This window comes from Danio rerio, chromosome 16 (assembly GCF_052040795.2).
Source record: "Danio rerio strain M-AB ecotype USA chromosome 16, GRCz13ab, whole genome shotgun sequence".
Taxonomy (NCBI): Eukaryota; Metazoa; Chordata; class Actinopteri; order Cypriniformes; family Danionidae; genus Danio; species Danio rerio.
The window spans coordinates 22,873,607-22,896,649 of record NC_141036.1 but is presented as its reverse complement, the minus strand read 5'-3'; the positions used below and the strand labels follow the sequence as shown (position 1 = coordinate 22,896,649).

At 35.7% G+C, this 23,043-nt stretch overlaps 1 protein-coding gene across 1 annotated transcript in view; it reads left to right on the top strand.

Annotated features, from left to right (window-relative positions):
* chn2 (chimerin 2) overlaps window positions 1-23,043 on the top strand; it is a 163,079-nt gene that overhangs the window by 131,870 nt on the left and 8,166 nt on the right. The window contains exons 8-11 of the mRNA XM_087286905.1: window positions 2,406-2,490; window positions 17,700-17,873; window positions 20,852-20,929; window positions 21,152-21,289. Coding sequence (XP_087143031.1) covers window positions 2,406-2,490; window positions 17,700-17,873; window positions 20,852-20,929; window positions 21,152-21,289 — 475 coding nt within the window. The remainder of the gene's footprint in view (window positions 1-2,405; window positions 2,491-17,699; window positions 17,874-20,851; window positions 20,930-21,151; window positions 21,290-23,043) is intronic.

Below are 23,043 nucleotides of genomic sequence, written 5' to 3'. Positions count from 1 at the left end.
TCCTCCACAGTCCAAAGACATGTCACATAGGTGAATTGACCAAACCAAATTGGCACCATTGATGAGCTCTTAATTACCAATCCCTAATTGCCATTAGTCATAAATAAGCAGGGGAGTTCTCGAGATCTACCTGAGCTCAAACTCCCCTCTCGTCTACAAACAGGAGAGAGCCCAGGGGCTTGAAGATCTTATAAGCTCAGGGCTCTATCCTGGGACAGCATGCCATAAACGCTTTATAATCAATCATCAGCTAAGTGTCACTCTTGATTCTTATTTAAATTGTCAATTCTTCTGGGAAAAAATAAATGAATATCTCACTCAATTCTAGAGTTAATCTTGTCCGAATGAGAGTGATTTCGGTTAGCTGTAGAGTACAGTGAGAGATCGATCATTTGGAAACGTTATCATTCATTTTCTTCTGAAATTTATTGTAAGCTTTCAGCTGAAAATGAAGATGTAGATATCAATGTAGTGTGTGTGTACACGTGTGTATGTGTGTGTGTGTGTGCATACACTGTGAAAACTATTCAAAATTTTGTAGTAGTTTTTTCTTATTTTGTTATTCATGTTTTTCTGCTTTTGAATTGCATTATGGGACCTTGATCTTTCTTCCAACAACTTTGAACATTAAAAAGTAAACATTTTTAATAGTTTAAAGTGATTTTTTGTATGATTTGGTGTTGCATATAATGGTTCAAATACTTCTAATAAACTCTGTAAATGTTATTTTACAGACTTATTTCTCTATATATTATTTCGTATTACAATATTGTTTCAAACAGCTAAAATGTTGAGTAAGTAACTTTAAACTGTGGAGTTGAATTTTCAGAGCAAAGATCAAGGTCCCATAATGCAATTCACAACCATAAATAAATGTAAAAACTTGTTAATTAACAGATATTTTTTACAGGGTATGACAATGTGCTTAAATATATATTAAAGCCAGTTGTTTTTGATCTTGTGGGGACAATGTTCTGGTCCTCATGAGGAAAATACCTGATAAATCTTTCAGAATGAAAGATTTAGAAAATGTAATTCTGCAAAATGTTTTCTTCCATAGTGGGATTAGAGAGTGTAAAGGGTTTATAAATGAAAGAGTATAAATAGGGTTGTGTAGGTGTGTTAAAGTAAGGTTTTTTATTTTTTTATTATTTAATTCTTTTTTAACTGTGCTTTTTATTTATGTTTTAGTTTATTTAAGTTTTAGTTCATTTCGTTAATTGTTTTGTTAGTTTAAGGTCATGTCCATGTTTACATGCACACAGATATTTTAGAATCAGTTTTCTCTGTTTTAAAACAAAAATCTCTGTCCACATGAAAATGTCAAAATGCACTGTGATGCATGCTAAGGGCATGCTGAAAAAACTGCATGTAATGTCCGCACGACCACACTGTACCTGGAGTTTTGGTAAATCTTCACTCTGGTCAAGTTTTAAAAAAGTTTCAGTTGCCAGTACTCTATTTTATTTGTGGAAATACTCATGTTTATGTGGACAAGGCCTTCTCTTTTGCAATCGAGAGATCACACTAATTAACACCGAAAAAGCCAAAGCAATAGCAAAGCAACCACTATCAGATTACTATGTTAAAAATAATGGACTACAACATACAAACGAGAGAGGTTTACTTAGAGTGTCACTTATCAGTTTTATAATAATTTGTTCAGCTGTTGTTTGAAATACGAAAACACACAGTCTTTTCCTCTTAGAGGCTTATTATGTAGTCTCTGTTGTCATCTTGTGGCGCAACCGTCTTTGCTTTGCTCAGTATGAAAGGCTGAGGGTTACTGACGTACCGCATCTCCGAAATTATAAATATTTTAAAAAGACACTATACTTATAAATATACTGCATAGTTGCAGTCTTAACTACTAAATTATGGCCTAAAAAGCCTCAAAAGTACATTATGTTGTCCAACAGCTGCAATATTTGTCAAACTGTATTGAGCTTATTTTTCTGCCTGTTGTCTTGTCATGTGGGTGAAGTAATACGCAAGGGTGAAGAGGCTGAACTAGAGCTGTTATATTGCATGGCTATCAGCCAATCAGATTCTAGAACCAGACAGTACTGTTGTTGTGAAATAAGTATGAAATAAGTATGTTTTGAAAGATTTTTTTCTGTTTGACTCAAACTGAAAGAATTAAGTGTAATGTCTGTTGCGTATGCATTGAGATTAATATGGATTTTACGTAGTTATCAAATGACTTATTGTGTAATTAACTTTCCTTTAAGACAAAGTAATTAGAAATGTTATTTAAATAAAATTTTTAATGATGTAATCAGTAATTAGGTTTTTTGTAACAAACGTACACAAGTTTTTGAACCATTAGTTTTTATTTACACAAAAACTTGGTGTATATATAGTCTGTGTTTTGACTTTCAGTAATTGCTGTGTTTTTGGTGCAGGTGCACACGTTCAGGGGGCCGCACTGGTGTGAATACTGCGCTAACTTCATGTGGGGTCTCATCGCTCAGGGCGTCCGTTGTTCAGGTAACCCTCCACCAAACACACACAAATGAGTTATAGCATTGTCTATCGAATTTCGACTAAAAGCTTTTGTCTTGCAACAATGCCTGAAGAAATTCAGCAGAAAGTGCTGTGGAAACCTGCGGCCAAATACTGAAAGTGAGATGCAGCATGCAGGACAATGAGGGTTTTAACTATTATGCTGATTTGTGGGTATTTTGCATTCCTGAATGACACCTGGTCCAAACCAGTTGGGTGTCTTTTGTTGAGTGTTGACTATTTATAGTGGTGCACACTGTATACACTATTAAGTGCTGTGAGACAGACACACCCGGGTACACATAAACACACATTAACACATGCACTGTGCACACACAACCTGCACTTAATGTTCAAAAAGTATTGGTTGTTGTCACGGTAAGTAGGAGTGATGCAGATGAGTTATATATAATATTGAATATCTATAAAATTGAAGCTGCAAGCAGGAATGAAAGGGACCTCACGCCCGGTGGCCTTTTGATGACAGAGAACATTATTAATTTAAGCTGATATATATATATATATATATATATATATATATATATATATATATATATATATATATATATATATATATATATATATATATATATATATATATATATATATATATATAACCTGAGAAAATCATAGTTTTATGCCAAACTTCCTCCTGTGGTGCAATAACTGTGACTCAATATTGGCATGTAGATGTTTTCAGGAGAGGAATTTTATCAACCATGTGAAGTTTTAGGCAGATCAGTAATTGTGTGTTTGATTTATATGTACTTCCCATTCCATGGCGAAACACTTTGGCTTTTTCCATGGCGAAAAAAGAGGTTTGTCAGGCCAACATTAACCTGTCATCGGCGAAAACTCTAGATCAGGTGGTGCTATAACTGTAACTGGATATAGGCATGTAAACGTGTTTAGGTCAGGACTCTTATCGTACGTTGGAATTTTGAGGCAGATTGGACAATGCATGCCTGAATTATAAGTTTGGTAGGCCGCCACAGACACGGCCCTCGACAAAAACTCTAGATCTTCACAACTTAACATCATCAAGGTCTTTAGATGACAATACCTAATTTTGGTATTGATAGGATAAAATCCCTAGGAGGAGTTTGTTCAATACAAAGCGTGAAAATGGCAAAAACGCCACTTTTTCTGCACAGGAAGTTAAAAATACCCAACTGCCTGTTGGGTTTGAGATTTCGTTCTAAGAGACTTTTTTGTAGCTATTGGCATGTTTGATGTAGCTCGGGAGCCAGTTCGTCAAACCTGCATAGGTAGCGCTGTCGAGTCATTTTGCCACACCCACTTCCAGAACCTATAACAAACATAAATTTTGGCCATTTTTGGGGTGTATGCAGTTTTTTGAGTTTTTAAGCATGTTTAGACCCTCAAAAGCACGATTCATTCTAGAGATTTGATTTGATTTTGATTTGAGATCAAGAAGAAAAAGATTAAACAGAGCGATTTCAAAAATGTTTACGTACCGTATTTTTTGCACGGTATCAAATAAACTTGTTGTTTGAAATTGTTCATGTTTGATCACAGCAATAGTGATGACGTAGTGTTAAATTGATAACTCAACAAAAAATTGGAAATGATGAAACGTATGTAACATGATGTAACAGTAATTTATCTTTCTCTATATGTTTTTACGGAATTGTATATGTATCTCCTATATGTAATTTTCTCAATGCAAATTTTTAATATAGTAATGCCTCATTCACACTAGCAGTGACTTTGTAGCTGCCTGTTGCTCTTCATTTGCAAAAAGTTAAAGGATTCTAAACTTTGTTGTGTCACCTGGTCACCAACGGTCGCCGGAAGTTGCTTGCTCTCCATTGAAATGAACGGTCAATTGACCCTTCGCTAAGCCACACCCAGAAACTGCCACACACCAATCGTGGCTTAGCAACTGTAGCTACTTGCAGGAGCTCTGTCAAGCTTTCGAGCATGGGGAAACAGGCCAGAGCGTTGTGCATATGTATCGTGCAAATCTGGTACCCAGTATCCTAAAAGTTTGGCCAGGGTGGTGGAATTATTTTCCCTTTTCAAAACCTAAAACCCAAGGGGAGAAATGCCAGCGTGGATCAAGCTCTTTGAGGGCCGCTAAAGGAGTGGAGTTAAGTTGGTTTTGCTTTCGATATTTCTGACACATTCATTGATAGACCGACGGCAATAACTCACGCACCTCTTACCCTAAACAGATCTAAACTGTGTTTCCTACAAAAATACAAAGCAGGTTGTGTTTCCCAGCTGTCTTTTTCTTTTTTTTCACTCAATATTATGAGCACTACTTCGTTTAAGCCTTCGTCATAGTAGGCATACTAATAATAGCAATCATTTTTGCATCCTTTTCAAGCTACGAATATTTGAAATTACATATCAACAGAACAAAACAGAGATATGATCCCAATCTGAGCACAATATACTTCATCCGCAGCTGTTATTGAGTAATTTATAAGCCTGTATGTGCATACATATGTCAGAGCTACAATTCACTGATGTTTTCTTCAGTCTTTCAGAGATTTAGTCATTGGTGACGATGATATAGCAGGTTAGTGTCTGCTTTTATATTTGGTGTCTGATTAATATTTGCTGTTAGGAAAAATCTTATTGTTCACTTCTGCTATTTATATTTCAACTTGCATTTCAATTTATTTATTTATTTATTCCACTTAATTACAAATTAGAATAGAGACGGTATAAAGAGCACACAAACATACATGCAGACAGTGATAGGTGTACATCGTTATGAATAAATGATGCTAATATTCAGCACAAATCCATCAATTTCCCCTTTCTGGCTGTTCTTTCTATGAATGAATGATGTAGAAGCACTGTCCATGCGTGTTTCCTCGTCGGTTAGTAAAACTATATTTCATTGCACAAAAATTAATCTATCAGGCTTTCTGGCTAAAAATAGAGAAATCACTGTTTAATTTGTTATTATTAGATTATTTATAATTTTCACCTCCTGCTGTGCATGAACTAAGCTGTTGAATGGTTAGCGTATGAGGCAGCTGGGCTAACCTAGCTTCAATTTTGATTGAGTGATTTTCTAATCGTTGCCTATTGTGTCTTGAATATAGAATAATGCATACTGCTGTCTTTTTTTGTCTGGTTTTCTCGGATATTTCACCTGATTGCCAAAAATTACTTATTATAATCCTGGGAATGTCTGACACCAGCACATAACATATTGTGATAGACGTGCATTGTGATAGACAGGCATGAAAGCTTGACCGGCGTAGCAACAATAACTAAGGGGGCTTAGTGAAGGGTCAATTGTTACTTTGCTGCTGTGAGTTGCTTGTAGTGTGAACGAGGCTTAACTGCATAACTGTCTTACAGTAAAATATAGTTAATATTACAGTTAAATGTACAAAAACCGTTAATAGTGTAGCAATATTCAACTTTATATTGTATACAGAACTAAAGCACACAAAAATGTGTTTATTTTTCTGTGATAAGGGTGGCACAGCAGCTCAGTGGTTAGCACTGTCATAGCAAGAGGGTCACTGGTTCGAGTCCTGGCTGAGCCAGGTGGCATTTCTGCATGTTTTATAGCTCTGGGCGTTCACAGGTTATTGTACTCTAAAGACCGACTCACACTGTGCAATATTTTTATAATCCTGAATGATTGTAGAATGTCAAATTGCATGAACATTGATTTATTTTGCTCGTTTTTTTTTTTTTTTTTGGTTATATTTTAAGTTGTTTTTTTTTTTTTTTTTTTTGCTTTAAGTGTTTGTTGTATAACAGGGATGTACAAACTTGGTTCTGGAGGGCCGGTGTCCAGCATATTTTAGTTGTAACCTTAATTAAACACACCTAAAACAGCTAATCAAGCTCTTTCTAGGTGTATTAGAAACTTCCGGAGAGGTGTGTTGAAGCAAGTTGGAGCTAAACTATGCAGGACATCAGCCCTCCAGGACCGAGTTTGGACACCCCTGTTGTATAAAATATATTTTAAATATTTTAAAATAAAATACAAATGTCTTTAGTAGATTGCAGTATTCTGAAGAAAATAGGTGCATTGATGAATAAAACTCACAGTGCCGAATAACCTACAGTGCTCAGCATATATGAGTACACCCACCCCCCACAAATCTCTCATTTAAATTATTATTTTCCCTAGGATGCTTTACAAAATCATATTTGTGCATACACATTGGTTTAATCAGTACTGACGCCATATCTGGAGCTTTTCTAACAAAACAACTTACAATAATGGTTCAAAAATTTGTAGCCCAAATTTTGTTATGTTATAGAAAATTATTTAAATCAAATTTTTTAAAAGAGGGAAAGTCAAGAGAAACAAAAAATATGTACAACTTTTATGGTGTTGTAGTTTGTAATTTTTTATTTTTTTATTTTTTGCAGTATTTTGCTTGAATTTAATTTTATTATCTTTCCATTTCTAAAGAGGTTCTGTGACTAAAATATTAGTTTAATAAATATATATGTTTAATAAATCTGTTTTGTTCAAATGCACCAATATATATTACCCATATTTACTGAGCAATGGATAAAAATAATCATTTTCATTATGGGGTGTACTCAATTATGCTGAGCACTGTATATTTGTGACAGAATATTACATTTAAAAATATTGTTAGCATTTTTTATGTTTTGAAATAGAAATTAAATAATGATTTTTTTTCAAGCATTTACTGTAGTTTAACAGCACCATGCCAAACATGTTTACAAAGGCAGAAATTGCCTTTCAATTATTAATTATAATTATTTATTTATTTATTTATTTATTTATTTATGTCATGACAACTCTTGGAGAAATTTAGAATGGTAATATGTATGTGGCAATGTTAATGTGTTTTGTCTTGGTGGCATAAGCTATGTTTCCATTCAAAGATGCAAATTAAATTTTTGTGCAAAACTGGTATCTCGCATAAAAGATGTGCGAATAAAGCAGCGTTTCCATCCAGCGAGAAGTTAAAATGGAATTTATTGAGGTAGGAGAATCTGCATGAATCTTTTCCTTGTTTAATAAATGACTTGCACCTCAGAAGACAATGCTGACATGCAATGAACATGTGGTTGTGTTTAAAGGCTCTAGACATGGAGCACAGTTGCTCTTGACAGTTCTGAAGATAAGTAACAATGTAATAACACTAATACTGAGATGGTTAGGCCGTTTAGAATGATCAAAACAACATTACTGATGTTTTGAAATGTAGTCAGCCGGCTGGTTTATCCATTCACACACATTTTTCATCATCACATGATCTGAAATAACAAAGTCACATGACTTTTTTAATGCTCATACTGAAATTTGTTCAGTAAAATTGTTTCCATCGTAGTTTCTAAGCATATTTTCTTTTCAAATGAAAAGTTTATCCCACTCAGTTATGTGCATACATTGTTTATGTGAATTTTTAACATTGATGCGCATCTTGCCGTTTCCATCAACTTTTTTTATGCACATATCCAAAAAGCTATAGCTATATATAGCATTAACATATATTGTTTGATTATTAATACAGAGCTAGTACCGAGACTTACTAATGTCAGTATATTCACAAACATGCAGTCTGAGAATTTAACACACTGCTGCTGCAAACATAACACATTTAACCCCTGTAGCAGATCTAAACACAGGTGGAGCTGGGGTGGGGGAGGGTCTCTAAAACTGTGCTACAACATTACAGCGTAGAACAACACTGAGGTGACAGCAAGCAATCTCCTGCCCCATGAAGTAAGAGCAGATTAGGTGACCTACAGTATCAGAGAGTTTCATGACAGAGCTCATTTATTTTGTTTGCTTGATTAAATCAAGTGTCTTCAATAAAGGATGTCCTTAGATGTGCCAGCAAATTGCATAATTACAGGTTAGGTCAGATCTCATGTGAACATGTGGCTGCTTATTGTATGACAGCACTTTCCCAAAACACCCCGTACACAATCTCAATTCAGTCACAAGGCTTTACTGGTAGCTTTTCTCACTGTAAACGGCCTCATCATCCATTTGGGCTATTATTCAAGCCACACAGCAGCCTCTCTTATTTCACAGGGGCCTTAGGGCAAAACCAGTGTCATCAGACTCATTGAGAATTAGAGCACAGTTGAATGTGTCCCCAGGCCCTCATGGAGGAGCACAGACTGTTTTTCTTTTTGTCTTCTATATTTTCCTCCTCAGTGGGCTAAAGATGTAAAGGATGGGTCCAGGCAGGCTGTAAAACAGACAGTGAGTGTGATTTATGGGATGGCAGAAGATGAGGAACAGTGGGACGGCGTGAGAGAAACAGACCACCCTAGTGCCACATTCCTCCTTATACAACAACAAACCCACTGTCAGGCCAGATTATATTACAGCTCAAATGACACAAAATCAGATTGCTTTTATGGTACAGTTTATACACATTTAAGGTATTAACCCCTCAGTTAAAGTTCACCCACAAATCAATATTTACTCATTATTTAGTCTGTGGTTCCAAACGTATGCGAGTTTCCCTTTTTCTACTTTTATAGTAGGAAAAACAAATGCTGTGGAAGGTTTCCAACATTTTTCTATATATTTTATTTCGTTTTCAGCAGAAAAAAGAAATTCAAACAGGTTTGTGACAAGCCTGTGGGCACTGGACTGCAACATGATATCATTTTGACGTTGTACACCAACGTACCCCAATGTCGGTGGAACGTTGTTTGGAAATGAAAATTCCATCCGGCCTAAAATCAACCAAATATCAACGTCCAATTTTGTTACACCTTGACGTTTTGTGGACATTCCCACTATGACATCCATTGGACTTTGGTCACTTTCCAACACAAACTAAAATCAACCAAATATCAACGTCATTTGACAATGTTATTGGACATCAAAATAATGTTGTTCTTAGACGCTGGCTAGACATTTAATCTTGGTCAGCTGACATCATGACCTGCAGTTGAAGTCAGAATTATTAGCTCCCTTCAATTTTTTTCTTCTTTTTTAAAAATATTTTCCAAATGATGTTTAACAGAGCAAGGACATTTTCACAGTATGTCTGATAATATTTTTTCTTCTGGAGAAAGTCTTATTTGTTTTATTTCGGCTAGAATAAAAGCAGTTTTGAATTTTTTTAACCATTTTAGAGACAAAATCATTAGCCCCTTTAAGCTATATTTTTTTCTCAATAATCTACAGAACAAACCACTGTTATAGAATAACTTACCTAATTCCCCTAACCTGCCTAGTTGACTTAATTAACCTAGTTCAGCCTTTAAATGTCACTTTAAGCGGTATAGAAGTGTCTTGAAAAATATCTAGTAAAATATTATTTACAGTCATCATGGTAAAGATAAAATACATAAGTTATTAGAAATTAGTTATTAAAATTATTATGTTTAGAAATGTGCTGAAAAAATCTTCTCTCCATTAAACAGAAATTGGGGAAAAAATAAACCAGGGGTCTAATAATTTATGGGGGGTAAAAATTCTGACTTCAACTGTATCTAACCTAATATTAATGTCTTATGATGTGTGCCTGCTGGGAAGTGAGTAAAAAGTAACCAAATTTTTGAAAAAAGGTGAACTAAAAGAAAATAATTTACAATAATGTAAAGAACATTGTGTAGAAAGAAAAGTTTCAGTAGATTCAAAGGTTCTAAAGAATCTATCAATGCTAATAAAGAGCCATTATGTTATTGTTGTAAACAGTACTTTAATATCACACAAAAAAATACAAACTCTGTCACAATTTTGTCATTTACAAGTCCTCATGATCTTCAAACGTGTAATTTTTCTTGTTTATCTTCTGCAGAACATAAGAACTATTTTGAAAACTGACCTCAATGGGCTGTATGCACAGGTAGTGTTTTTTAGCCAATTATGAACTTCCAGTGAGAGCTTTATGTGACTATTTTCAATTTTATAAGGTTCCTTTTACAGCACCGATGTTGTAATGTAAATCAAATATAATCAGTTCAAATAAACTTAAAGGTGCAGTTGCTGATCTGCCAAAATGCTAACCAGTTAGCATAATATGTTTGAAACACAGTCCCTTCCCTGCCATCCAAAGCCATGCCTCCTGAACACAAACACGTGCACTATAAAAATAACAGAAACCCAACTGATCATGTCCTTCACCAGTTTTGGTACTTTTCTGAATGAAAAACTGTATTATATCTAGCACGTTTTCAGTTGTGTTGCAAACAAAACTTGTCAAAATGTGCAATATTTCATGCAAGCAAGGATCGCTGGTCTCTCACACGTTGTCCTTAATCCACTACTGTATTTTGCTAAATCCACTACTGTGTTTAGCTGCTGGAATTACTCTTTTTACTAAGCCATACTTACAGTACATGCTATTTCAGACTGAATATATCAAAGTAGCATGGTAAACGATATAGGGAGCGCATCAAAGGTTGTCATGTACAAAAAAAAAAAGTTGTATTTGAAAGTTATGTTTTTGTTAGCAGAATGTTCCTAGCAGAATGTTCCTAGGCAAGTACACATACTCAAAGACATGGGAAAGAAGTAGCAGATGCTAAAATGGAGAGTCTCGTATGTGTTTTGTAATTTTAATTCAATAACAATGTAAGACTTAAATAAAATACACACATTTAGGAAAAGTAAGGTTGTATTTCATGGATAATATTTAAAAAAGCTATTAAGTTACAAAAAAATTAAAATGGTCACTATGGCTGCGTCCGAAACTACATACTTCCATACTATATAGTACAATAAAATCAGTATGCGAGCCAAGTAGCATGTCCAAATTTATAGAATTTGAAAATCAGTATGCAAGAATTAGAACCGTGGATCGGGCGAATGACTTTACGAAAAAATAATATTTTAATTAAATTCGGGCGGGGGGCGGGCGGTTGTACTGTTTTTATAGGCATAGCTGGCGCACCAACGAAAAAGCCTAGCTGACTTCACAGAATGAGAGGAGGAATCGGATACACTAATTCTGGATGAAGTGTACAGAAGTATTCCTCTACAAACTTCCGTACAGACGGATCAGCAGAGGAAAATCTACTTTCCTTTTGGGAGAAATAAGGCCAGTCATTCCCACGACTACAGCACCTTTCCAAGAGAATTATATGCATTTCAGCAACAAGTGCTGCGAGCGAGCGCTCCTTCAGTGCAGCAGGGCGCATTATAGTGGCTATGCAGGCGCTCCCGTCTGAATCCTGACACTGTAGATGCTATTTCATTCCTGCATTGTGCCAAGAAAAAATCAAACTAGACCTAAGGTTAGGCATATTAAACCAATTAGCCTATGTTATTTAGGCTACACATATGTTCAATAAACTTTTGAGTTCGGTCAGCTGATAATTTTACGTTCATATTGGTTTAGCCTATTCTATTCTAGACATGTTGGCCTCGCTTTTACGTTCCGAGGCTAAGGTTATTTTGCCAGAATTTCTTTGTCGCAACTGTAATGGCGTAGTATTTCGTTATGCTTCAAGTTTGAGGGGAATGGGGATGATTCTAAGTCCATGGGTTATTGGGGCACTTGTCATACATGCACTTAGCCTGGTCAGACTTTATTATCGCTCAAAGAGGGATGGAATATCTATTGTTCTAATTTAATTTCTAATTGTGGGGGTGACTGAGCCTACAAGGCTAAGGCACGATATGACGTTTTTATTTAAAAAATTTTCAACTGTTTGCCAAAGCATGCGACTATAGCTATGCCTACATTAAGATATTTATGTTAATATTTTTTTACTGCCTGTTGTTTCTTTTGGCATATAAAATAGGCATTGTCTAATAGGGATATCAATAAAGGTTCATCTGTGTCGCAGAACTGGTGTTGCTTCCGATTTCTACAAGCTCAATAACATCCACAGCAAAAAATAAATAAATAAATAAAAAATAGTCGAAAAACTGGGCCCATTATTTAGATGTGCAAGGCAAACAGTTAAGTTTTTGGGGTTGCTATGGACAACTACAAATGTAAACATTATTAGGCTATAATGTAAATGACTTATTATTCTATCTATTTACTAAAAAATAAAGTGAAATAGGCATTTAGTAGTAGACTAAATAGCAGCATGTTGAAATGATGTGTCAATGCGTTTTCTATTAGGCTACAATAAAAAAGTTGTATAGTAGCTACAGTGCGTTTAATTTAGGCTATTTATTTATTTTTGTCCCTGTGCGCCGATTGGAGACGGAGTTCACTGCTTATATTCTGAGAGCTCGGGTGCTTCTCATTTCTTATTTGTGCATCCTCGTTTCCTTTCCTTGCTTTCTTTCCTCGTACTTTCACCCCACGTTCGAGGGAAGGACGCAAGGAAAAGACTCAAGGACCGAGGAATCGAATCAAGTGAAAAGACACGTCCTCGTATCTTTAGCGTCACTTCAAAGCGTCAATTAATGACTTGCACGTTTGGATTAACTGCATGTCTACATTAAAGTCATTCTCTATTCTATAATGATCAATAAAGAAACATTTATTTAATAATAAAAAGGAATAAGCCATTCTAATAAAGAGCCCAATCAGCAGATGGCGGGCGGGTGCGGTTTTAAAAATTGGTCAAAAATGTTACTGCGGATGGATGGCGGACGGATGATGGTTTTTGTCATGCGGTTGCAGATGAAATAATAGCCCATCCGCACATCTCTAGTTCATAGGGACTTTAAATGTCTCATGAAGTGTTTTGAAATGTGCATTTCTATTCGATTTTTGGCGCAATCTCAACCAAAACATGAAGAAAGGGTGTGGCATAGTGTAGCTCCTCCCTCTTTTAAAAAACAGCCAAATGAGTTTTGCTTTGTCACTGCATTGCCAGTAAGAGTGGTTGAGCTCAAACGCATCAAATGTGAATCGTCTTGAAGGGGGTGGGGCATGTCAGATAATAGAAAGCATTTAATTGGTCACAATTTAATTAGAAACTGACGTATGAGGTGATGTGAAAAAAAAAACATTGATGAATTTAGGCAGAAGTGACAAACTACAGGCTTTACATGTTTATATTTGTTTTATATCTTCTAAACACACAGCTGAAAGTGCATACGCTGCATAAATCATGCTGGATTAGTTGGTGGTTCATTCCCTTGATTAATAGAGACTAGTCGGAAATGAAGGAATGAATAAATGAACACTAAAACTTCTAAACACTAATTTTGTTACAGTTTTGGAGCACACTAGTTTACCGATATCCTAAAAACTAACAACACCAATACCAACATCTAAAAAAATTCCACTATAAAAAAAAACAAAACAAAAAAACAGTATTTTTTAAGTGCTTCTAAGTGCCATCTGTAAATTTCTTGTAAAACGTTCAGTAATTTCTTTTCTTTGTGAAGATGAATAGGTTCTTTCATTGCCTTTGAAGTGAAATAGCTGAGAAAATGCTCATTTTACAAGAAAGAATGTTTAGATGGCACTTTAAGGCTTTAGTGTCAGAACTCTTCATATTTACTTAAACGTCGCTCTTGGCAGTGTGGACCTCATTGGGTTTTTGTTTAATTGTTGCAAAGTTATTTAAACCTATTTTTTTTTTACTTTAAAGCAAAGGTCAACAACAAAAGGAACTTTGTTGTAAAATATACCATGGCACTGAATTACATTCAGTCTCTTGTCAGTTACAAGCAAAAAGTTGTTGGCTGCAGTTTCACCCACGACACGGCCACCGGTGTCGCTAAATATGGTTTTGTAATCTACATGTATTCTTTTATTCATTTTCTTTTTAGTTTAGTCTCTTTATTAATTAGGAATCACCACAGCGGAATAAACCGCAATTTATCCAGCATATGTTTTACGCAGCAGATGCCCTACCAGCTGCAACCCAACACTGGGATACACTCATACACTCTTACATTTAAACACCTACAGTACACTACAGCCAATTTAGTTTATTCAATTCACCTATGCGGGCAGCACAGTGGTGCAATGGCTAGCACAATTTCCTCACAGCAAGAAGGTTGCTGGTTTGAGCCCCGGCTGGGTCTGTTGGTGTTTCTGTGTGGAGTTTGCATGTTCTCATGTTGGGTTGTGGCAGGAAGGGCATGCACTGCATAAATGTGCTGGATGAGTGGCTGGTTACTTTTGCTGTGGCGACCCCCGATTAATGAAGGGACGAATGCCGAGTTCAGCCTGCATGATTTTCAAAATAGTCGTGACAGATGTTTTCACTCTACATGACTATGGGTTAGCATTCTGTCGGTGCTGTGTTTACACTGTATGGATCGGCGACAGGAGAGTTCACACTGCATGACTTTATAATAGGAAGAATCACAGACAACTTTGTCCAAACTACGTGAGGTCACGTAATGTATCTTTCGTTATTAACTTCATATTGGAAAAAAAGAAGGCTTTAGCTTAAAAAACTTGAGTTGCTCACCTGGCTTTTAAAGAGAATTAGCAATCTCTCCCCAACTTTCTTTAACTTTTCGACCTGATTGTGATATTATTCAGATGACACGTCAGTCACAGTGCACCTGCTAAATTTACACTAGTTTTTCCTCCATTTCTTGGGTCCAAATAAAATAAAAATGAGCGATTTTACCCTCTCCCACCCCAGCCCCCCACTGGCCTGCAGGTACCCACACTAGTGGATGCTGCTCTCTCATTGGCTGTAGGTGATCGCGGATGTTTTTTTAACTCAGAACTCATTTCACAAGGCATAATTTGAGTAGCCGACATCTCAAGCATTTAGCACCCCAAATATCTGATGGGTGTTGGCGACTCATCAATGATTCTGTTATATCACGTCCTTGATAGTTCATACTGTGTGATTGTCACTCACATGCACGAGCACAGATTTGCCTGTGATTTCAGGCATTTGTCGCTGAGTCAAAATCAGGGCTAAAATCATGCAGTCTGAACTCGGCATAAGCCGAAAATGAATGAATGAACGAATCCCTCATGTCTTTGGACTGTGGGAGAAACCGGAGCACCCGGAGGAAACCCACACGAACACGGGGAGAACATGCAAACTCCAACTGAAACGCCAACTGACCCAGCCGGGGCTCGAACCAGCCATCTTCTTGCTGTGAGGTGACAGCCCTAACCACTGCACCACCATGTTGCCCTGTATACAACATTTATGCCAAAAATAAAATAATAACCACTAGATGCAAAAATTGAGTCTTGATTCTCAATCAGTTGTTTTTCAGTTTAGCATATCTTCATCCAACTCACTAACATGACCCAGATACACACCTGTATGCACATGTACTGTATGATGTGTGTTTGTGTATGAAGGGCCGCTGGCAAACACACCCAGTCACTCAAGATTAAGCTCACAGATTGACAGAGACATAAACACACTGCAGCAGCATGTGACAGATATTCTTTTTTCCCACCTACCTTGACTGACACCTGTCCCTGCACATATATTTTACTTTGATACACCCTCCATCAGACCCCTAGACACACAAACACATGCATGTTGGGTTTTCATGTTTAATTGGGACTTCCCATAGACTTAAGGGACATAAAAACTGTATGTTATGGCCTTTTATCCCAACCCTGCCCCTAAACTCAATCCTTATAGCGGTGTTAATTTCGTCAATGAAAATAAGGGTGAAAAATGTTCTTTGCTATAGCTTGACACAAACAGAAACTTGACAGATCCTCTGTGCTAGCACACTGTAAAACAGTTTGTTTCCTTATGTGTGTACTGTGAAGATTTGCAGTGTGTTGTCTATTTGTGTTTGTATTGTGAGGATTTGCAACACATTTGATGTCAATCCAATGATGTTTTCTTAATTTGCTGGTGTTTAATCTATTTGCATGTGGTTTCTAAAGTTGCAGCATGTTGAGCTCTCTTAGCCACCGTAGTAGAAACTGTAAAAGAAATGCCTAAATGTGGTAAACTGCTGCAATGAATGAAAGAAAATGCAGCTTCAGATTAATGTTTTCTCAGTTATTGCCTAGGCTTGAGATCAGAACAGAAAATTGATTAATATTGAAGAAGTTCAATGCTTGGAATATGGATAAAAATTATGCAACACACATAAAGAATATAATTTAAAAAATGGCATGGGTATATTTGGCAGCAAGTCAACAATCATTAAATATATAATACACAATGCTAAGACCAGTCATTTATATCAGTCCTTAGAACAGCAATATGGAGCCTAGAGCACATAATCATTCTCAGTCTCAGGGCTGCAGGTGGAAATGCAGATGAAGTTTAGAAATATAAAACACCTAAAGATGGTGTACTGCTGTTCACTAAGGGGTAAACTGAGACTCTTATAGTTAAAGAAAAACTGAGAAAAACTTCTCTTTGAGAGAATGAGTAAACTGCACAATATAGTAATTAAGTATTGAAGAATTAAATTGTAAAAAAAACTAGAATTATGTCAACAAACATGTAAATAACCTCTTCATATATCATCCTTTTAAAATATAAGTTTTAAGAGATGGTGTCAATTTTTACTGGCCACGCAATGGATGGAAACACAATGAATAGACATACAGTAGTACAACATTTCAGTTCATTGTTTACATTACAGGGTTTTTACAATTATTAATTAATAATACACTAAAATGTTGTATTTTGTAGTTTATTTTGATACACTTAAAATGATACACCCATCCCTGTGTCTATAACTTCCAAATCCTGACAGGGGGAGAAATCTAAACTTGTGTTTATTAAAACAAATATGAATATGCATATGATAAATGATAATAACATTATACTAACGCAAATTGTCATGAATAAACTAAAAAAGCACCACGAGATAAAGAAGGCATGAATGCAGTGGTTTTTATACTTATGTAGAAAATAATCATTTTTGTAACATTTTAATCCTTGAATTTTTTTCTCATATGTAAAGATATTTGTGTATTGCTTTACATCCCTTGTGTATTAAGCAATGTGTAAGCATTTGAACCTGCATAGGCACATAACTATAACATGCTCTGCATTGGACTTTAGACCAGCTTTTAGTTGGTCAATGGCGCGGCCTATTTCAGTTCCTCAAAATAGCAATATGCTAAGAATGTGCCTTAACACACCGCCTTTTTACAGCAGCACACCCGTGAGTCCGCAAAGTGGTGCAAATGGATTTGCAATTTAAACAACTTGGTGCAAATTCTGAAAATTACAGTTACACTGGTCTGAAAATAGCAACAAATCATGCCAAACACATTTTGCACCTTTTTGCTCTGCGTGTATGATATCTTGTTCTCCAACTAGGACCACACACATGCGCTTTGTCTGTCCAGTCTCTTGGAGTCAGTCATTTTGTCAGGGTCACGCTCTTCTAACCTTCTGACATGTTACTCTTGCAGACTGTGGACTCAATGTGCACAAGCAGTGCTCCAAACTGGTGCCCAGTGACTGTCAGCCAGACCTGCGCAGGATCAAGAAGGTTTTCAGCTGCGATCTCACCACACTGGTCAAAGCACACAACACGTCGAGGCCCATGGTTCTGGACATGTGTATCAGAGAGATCGAACACAGAGGTACTGAAATGCTGTTCTACGCTAACATTTCAACATTTCTTTAGCCACCGTGGCCTTAAGAGCAACACTTAATCACTGTCTGTCAGCATCTAAACAGCTGCGCTTTACTCTGCTGTCAAATATCAAGACATGCAAAAGAAGCCTTAGATACCTTAGCTTAAAAAAAAGAAAATTCTGTCACCATTGTCTCACTTTTTATTGTTTTACACCTTTATGAGTTTCTTTTTTCTGTTGAACATTTAAGAAGACATTTTGAAAAATGTTAAAACCTGTAACCACTAACATACATTGTATTTGTTTTGTTTCTACTATGGAAGTCAATGGTTACAGGTTTTAAACTTTCTTGAAAATATATTTTGTGTTCAACAGAAGAAAGAAACTCAGAAATAAAGGGCTGGAACCACTTGAGAGTGCGTAAATAGTGAGTAACCTTTCATCTTTGGGTAAACTATCCATTTAACTACTTTAAAGAGTAGAGAGGAAAGCTTACATTCTGCATATTCTGACTTCAAGAGAGCAATCAGTTAATACATTTTAGCCATCAATCATTCTTACAGTTAAGGAAAGTAACAGCACTGAACATAACAAAAGAATAAATTACTTGCATTTTTGTTTAATTTTGTTTTTGCCTTTCTTGCAGTGTATTAAGCAAGATCTGTTGAATATTTTCTCCAGTCATCTATAATTCACTGTGAAAAAAAATCTGGGTTCCACACAATCGATTTGTGTTAGGACAACATGAAAGAATTAAGTTAACATATTAGTTTCTACCAATGTACTAGGATTGAAGATATATCATTTAAGTTCGTCACCTAAGAATAATAAGGTTCTATCTGATATTTTTGTCAAAATTGAGTTTTTGACATTTTTATTAAATGACCTCTTATTTACATATTAGGATGTTTTTTTATAAGATGTTTACAGTTTAAGACTTTTTATTTAAAAAAGAAATGTTACACACATACTGTTTGCTATATGGAATGCAAAAACTTTTAAGGTCAATTTCTCAAAATCCTTCAGATAAACCTTATAATTCCAAGGTGACAAAATGTAATGTTTTTACAAAACAATGTTTTTTGAGTCCATAATATTGGAAAATATTTTATCTATTTATTTATTTTTTGATTATTTATTGACAGTACACTTGTTACAAACCACAAACTGTATGAGTTTCTTTTTTTCTGTTGAACAAAAAAAGATATACATATATATATATATATATATATATATATATATATATATATATATATATATATATATATATATATATATATATATATATATATATATATATATATATATATGTATATATATATATATATATATATATAGGGTGTAACAGTTCAAAAATCACAGCTCGATATGATACAATGGTGTCATGGTTTAGTACATTTTCGATACAGCAAAAAAAAGAGAAAAGCGGAAAAGAGGATTTCTCTGATTTAGTTTTTTTAATGTATTAAACTAACATCATAAAAGTATCATCCTGTTTTTTTTTCTTTTACTTTAAACAGTGATAGAGCTATACTTCCAGGGTTCTGCTTAACAGCAAATAAAACAAAATCCTTCTTTATAATCAAAACCAAAAGCTGCTTATAAAAAAAATAAATATAATATTGTAGCAGTTAAAAAAAAGAACAATTTAGTCTTTATATGGAACTCAGTTTAATCAATTTTTAAGTATTTTTTTATTTTCAGAAAGATGAGTGTCCACCTTTTCTTCAGACAGCACAAATCTGCTTGATTCAACGGTCACCTGCCATTTTAGTGGATCTGAAAGCAGGAATTATCTAACTGAAATGGGCTTATGAAGGAATAATGTAACAGGGCTCTATTACATTTAACATTTTCTGAAAACCCGACATTTTCACTACCGATTAAGATCTCTCAGATGTTTTTTTTTCCACCACTCTCTTGGTAGCGGTGATGCTGCGCAACGTATCTGAAGAGCGGTGGAGGCGTGTGTGTGCGATGTACCTGAGCGGCGGGAGTGAGTTTTGCCCAACGTACCTGAAGAGCTTGGAGGGATGCGGTGGAGAGGGGTGTGCGACATATTTAAAGACCGGGGGGAGACGCGCAATTTCCAGAAGATTATCATTCGTTTGCGGGCATCCTCGAAGCTCCTAATGTCTGGGATTACATTACTGTTACTAACCATTTTGCAACCTAGTGTAGCGCGTGCCTGGAGTTGTGTTTGGAGGTTAGCTCTTTTGTGTCAGGGGTCCTGGGTTGCTGGGGCAATGGGGGCGGAGTCAGCACGTGCAGCCAGGCTGACACAGAAGCCAGCAAGATTGCCAATGAGTGCATGCTTTAATAAAGTTATATTCTGAGTTCAAAAGCGATGGTCTACTGTTTAACATGACAGCGGGGAAGGCAGAATGTTGTCTGCTACGTCATTTGGGATGCCATGTTAAGCGTTGTTGCACTGAAAACATTATATTTTGTACTTATTCCCTTTTATCTTTTTAGATGTTAGTCTGAATTGAATCGTTTGGTTTGTAATGCGTACCGAACCGGAAGTCTCGTACCGAACGGTTCAATACTAATACGCATATTGTTACACCCTTAATATATATATATATATATATATATATATATATATATATATATATATATATATATATATATATATATATATATATATATATATATATACACACACACAAATATACATGTGTGTGTGTGTGTGTGTGTGTGTTTTGAAGACTTTCTTTAAAGCAACTGCAGTTGCAGTCCAGACCATTCAGAATTTGTGAGGATCCCTGGTCTAAATTAAGTAAAGATAATCAGCAGATGATAGATGCACTGTGCTATGTGCAGATTATCCAATTTATCAAAGGAACAACCAGCAGATGAATTGATTATTCACTTAAAGTTGTTGGCTGCAGTCCTAGTTTGATCAATTTTAATTTACATGTCCACTTCCCCACCATTGACCGCATAGTTTATGTAAATTCATACTGTTCTTCTTCTTCCAGGTTTGAAATCAGAGGGTCTGTACAGAGTGTCAGGCTTCACAGAACACATAGAAGATGTCCGACTGTCCTTCGATAGAGGTGGGTATTAGAAACACTCTTCATGCTGTACTGGCACAGTTATTGGTAGATCAAACAAATAGGAAGCGATTGGTCTTTTCACATTTGCTTGCATGCTTGAAATAGTCATGGATGTCATTGTTATTCTATCAACATTCAGTCTGGATGGAAAAAACTCGGCTTTTCCATCCAAAACACTGCATTATTGGTACAATATGGTGATTCACCTTGTATTTTTAACAGATGGTGAGAAGGCAGACATCAGTGCCAACATCTACCCAGACATTAATATAATTGCTGGTGCTCTAAAGCTGTATTTGCGAGATCTGCCCATTCCAGTTATCACATACGACGTCTACTCCAGATTCATCCAAGCAGCGAGTAAGAAATTTCACATTTGATTGTATTGTAACTGGGTCTTGTAATCTGTGTTTTAATGATCCTTAATAATGTCTATTTGGGCTGCACATGTAACATAGATGTAATATTAGTCTCGGGGGTCTTCAGAATGTCATTATTATGCTAGCTTTGGGGCACATTTTTGAGCGTAATCAAAATAGATAGCTTGTGCTTAAATTTCTTTAAATGCAAATTAGCTCCTGCTCCCCACCTCCTTTTTCAGAAGAAGGTGGAGTCTTTACTGCCCTTGCTTTGAATACAGCTGTTTTGAATACAGCTTTGAAGCATATGCTTTAGTTTTATCATATCTTTTACCCTCACATGAATGAAATTGCCTTTTGAATTTGCTTTGACTTCTTATGTGCAGTCTTCTGAGATCACACATACACACACAGAGAGAAAGAGAGAGAGAAAGAGAGACAAAAAGCTGTGTGAAACAATAAATAATACCTTGACTTCTAGTTGATCATGTGGTATCAGAAGTTGCTTATTTGAAAGGCAAAGGCCTCTAGATTATGCTTATTTTACCGAATTAAATCATGATCTTGTCACTTAGCAGAAATGATGTACAGTAGGGAATATAAAGTCATGGTGCAGTGAAAAAAAGAATTAATACTGTGTATGACTTCCATAAGCTCGGACGACTGCATCCATACATCTCTGCAATGACTCAAATAACTTAATTATAGAGTCATCTGGAATGGCAAAGAAAGCTTATCAAGACCCTTTGGATTCATCTTCAATGCCTCCTACATCATCTTACCCAAGACATGCTTAATAATGTTCATATCTGGTCACTGGGCTGGCCAATCTTGGACACCTTGACCTTCTTTCCTTTCAGGAACTTTGATATGGAGGCTGCATTATGAGAAGGAGCTAAATAATTTGCCCTCTCCTGTGGTTCGCAATGTAATGTGCAGCACAAATGTCTCACGCTGTTGATGTTGCCATCCACTCTACAGATCTCTCGCACACCCCATACTGAATGTGACCTAAAACCATGATTTTTCCTTCACCAAACTTGACTGATTTCTGTGAGAATCTTGGGTTTATGCAGCTTTCAGTAGGATTTTCTGCAGTTTTTTTTTTTGATAATTAAGATGTAGTTCAACAGATGATTTATCTAAAAAATCTACCTTCTGCCACTTTTCCAAATGATCAACTAGAAGTCAAGTTATTATTTGTTGCTCTTACAACAGGGATCGACGACAAGACTTTTGTCAGGTAGTGTATAGACAGATATAGGTAGATATATGCTAATATTACATTTTAGAAACACTTTTTTTCTACTAAAATAATTGTGCACTGAAGAGTATACATGTGAATGAAGATATTGGCTGTATGTCATGTGTAGGCCAGTAGGGTTGAACTGGAACCTTTAGAATGTTAAAGTTAATTATAGTATTTAAAATAATTGTGTACTTTGTGCACATAAATCAAGGAAAAGCTCATATTTATTAAGTCAGCAACCTTCTTAAAACCTTCTTAACATTCTAAAAAAATCATTTATATAGTAGTGGTTACCTTATTATTGCACCATAAATGTATTTGTTACAAGGTTACTAAAGCAGAATACTGTAGGCTAATGTCTAGCGAATTTCAAACCGTAAAACTAACTTTACCAAACTTAACTTTAAAATGTCCCCTGAAGTGCTTTGAAATGTTCGCAGGACACAGAGTAACCCCTGCCCTTTAAACAAAAATGGCCAATAGCATTCAGTTTATATCAAAACTCT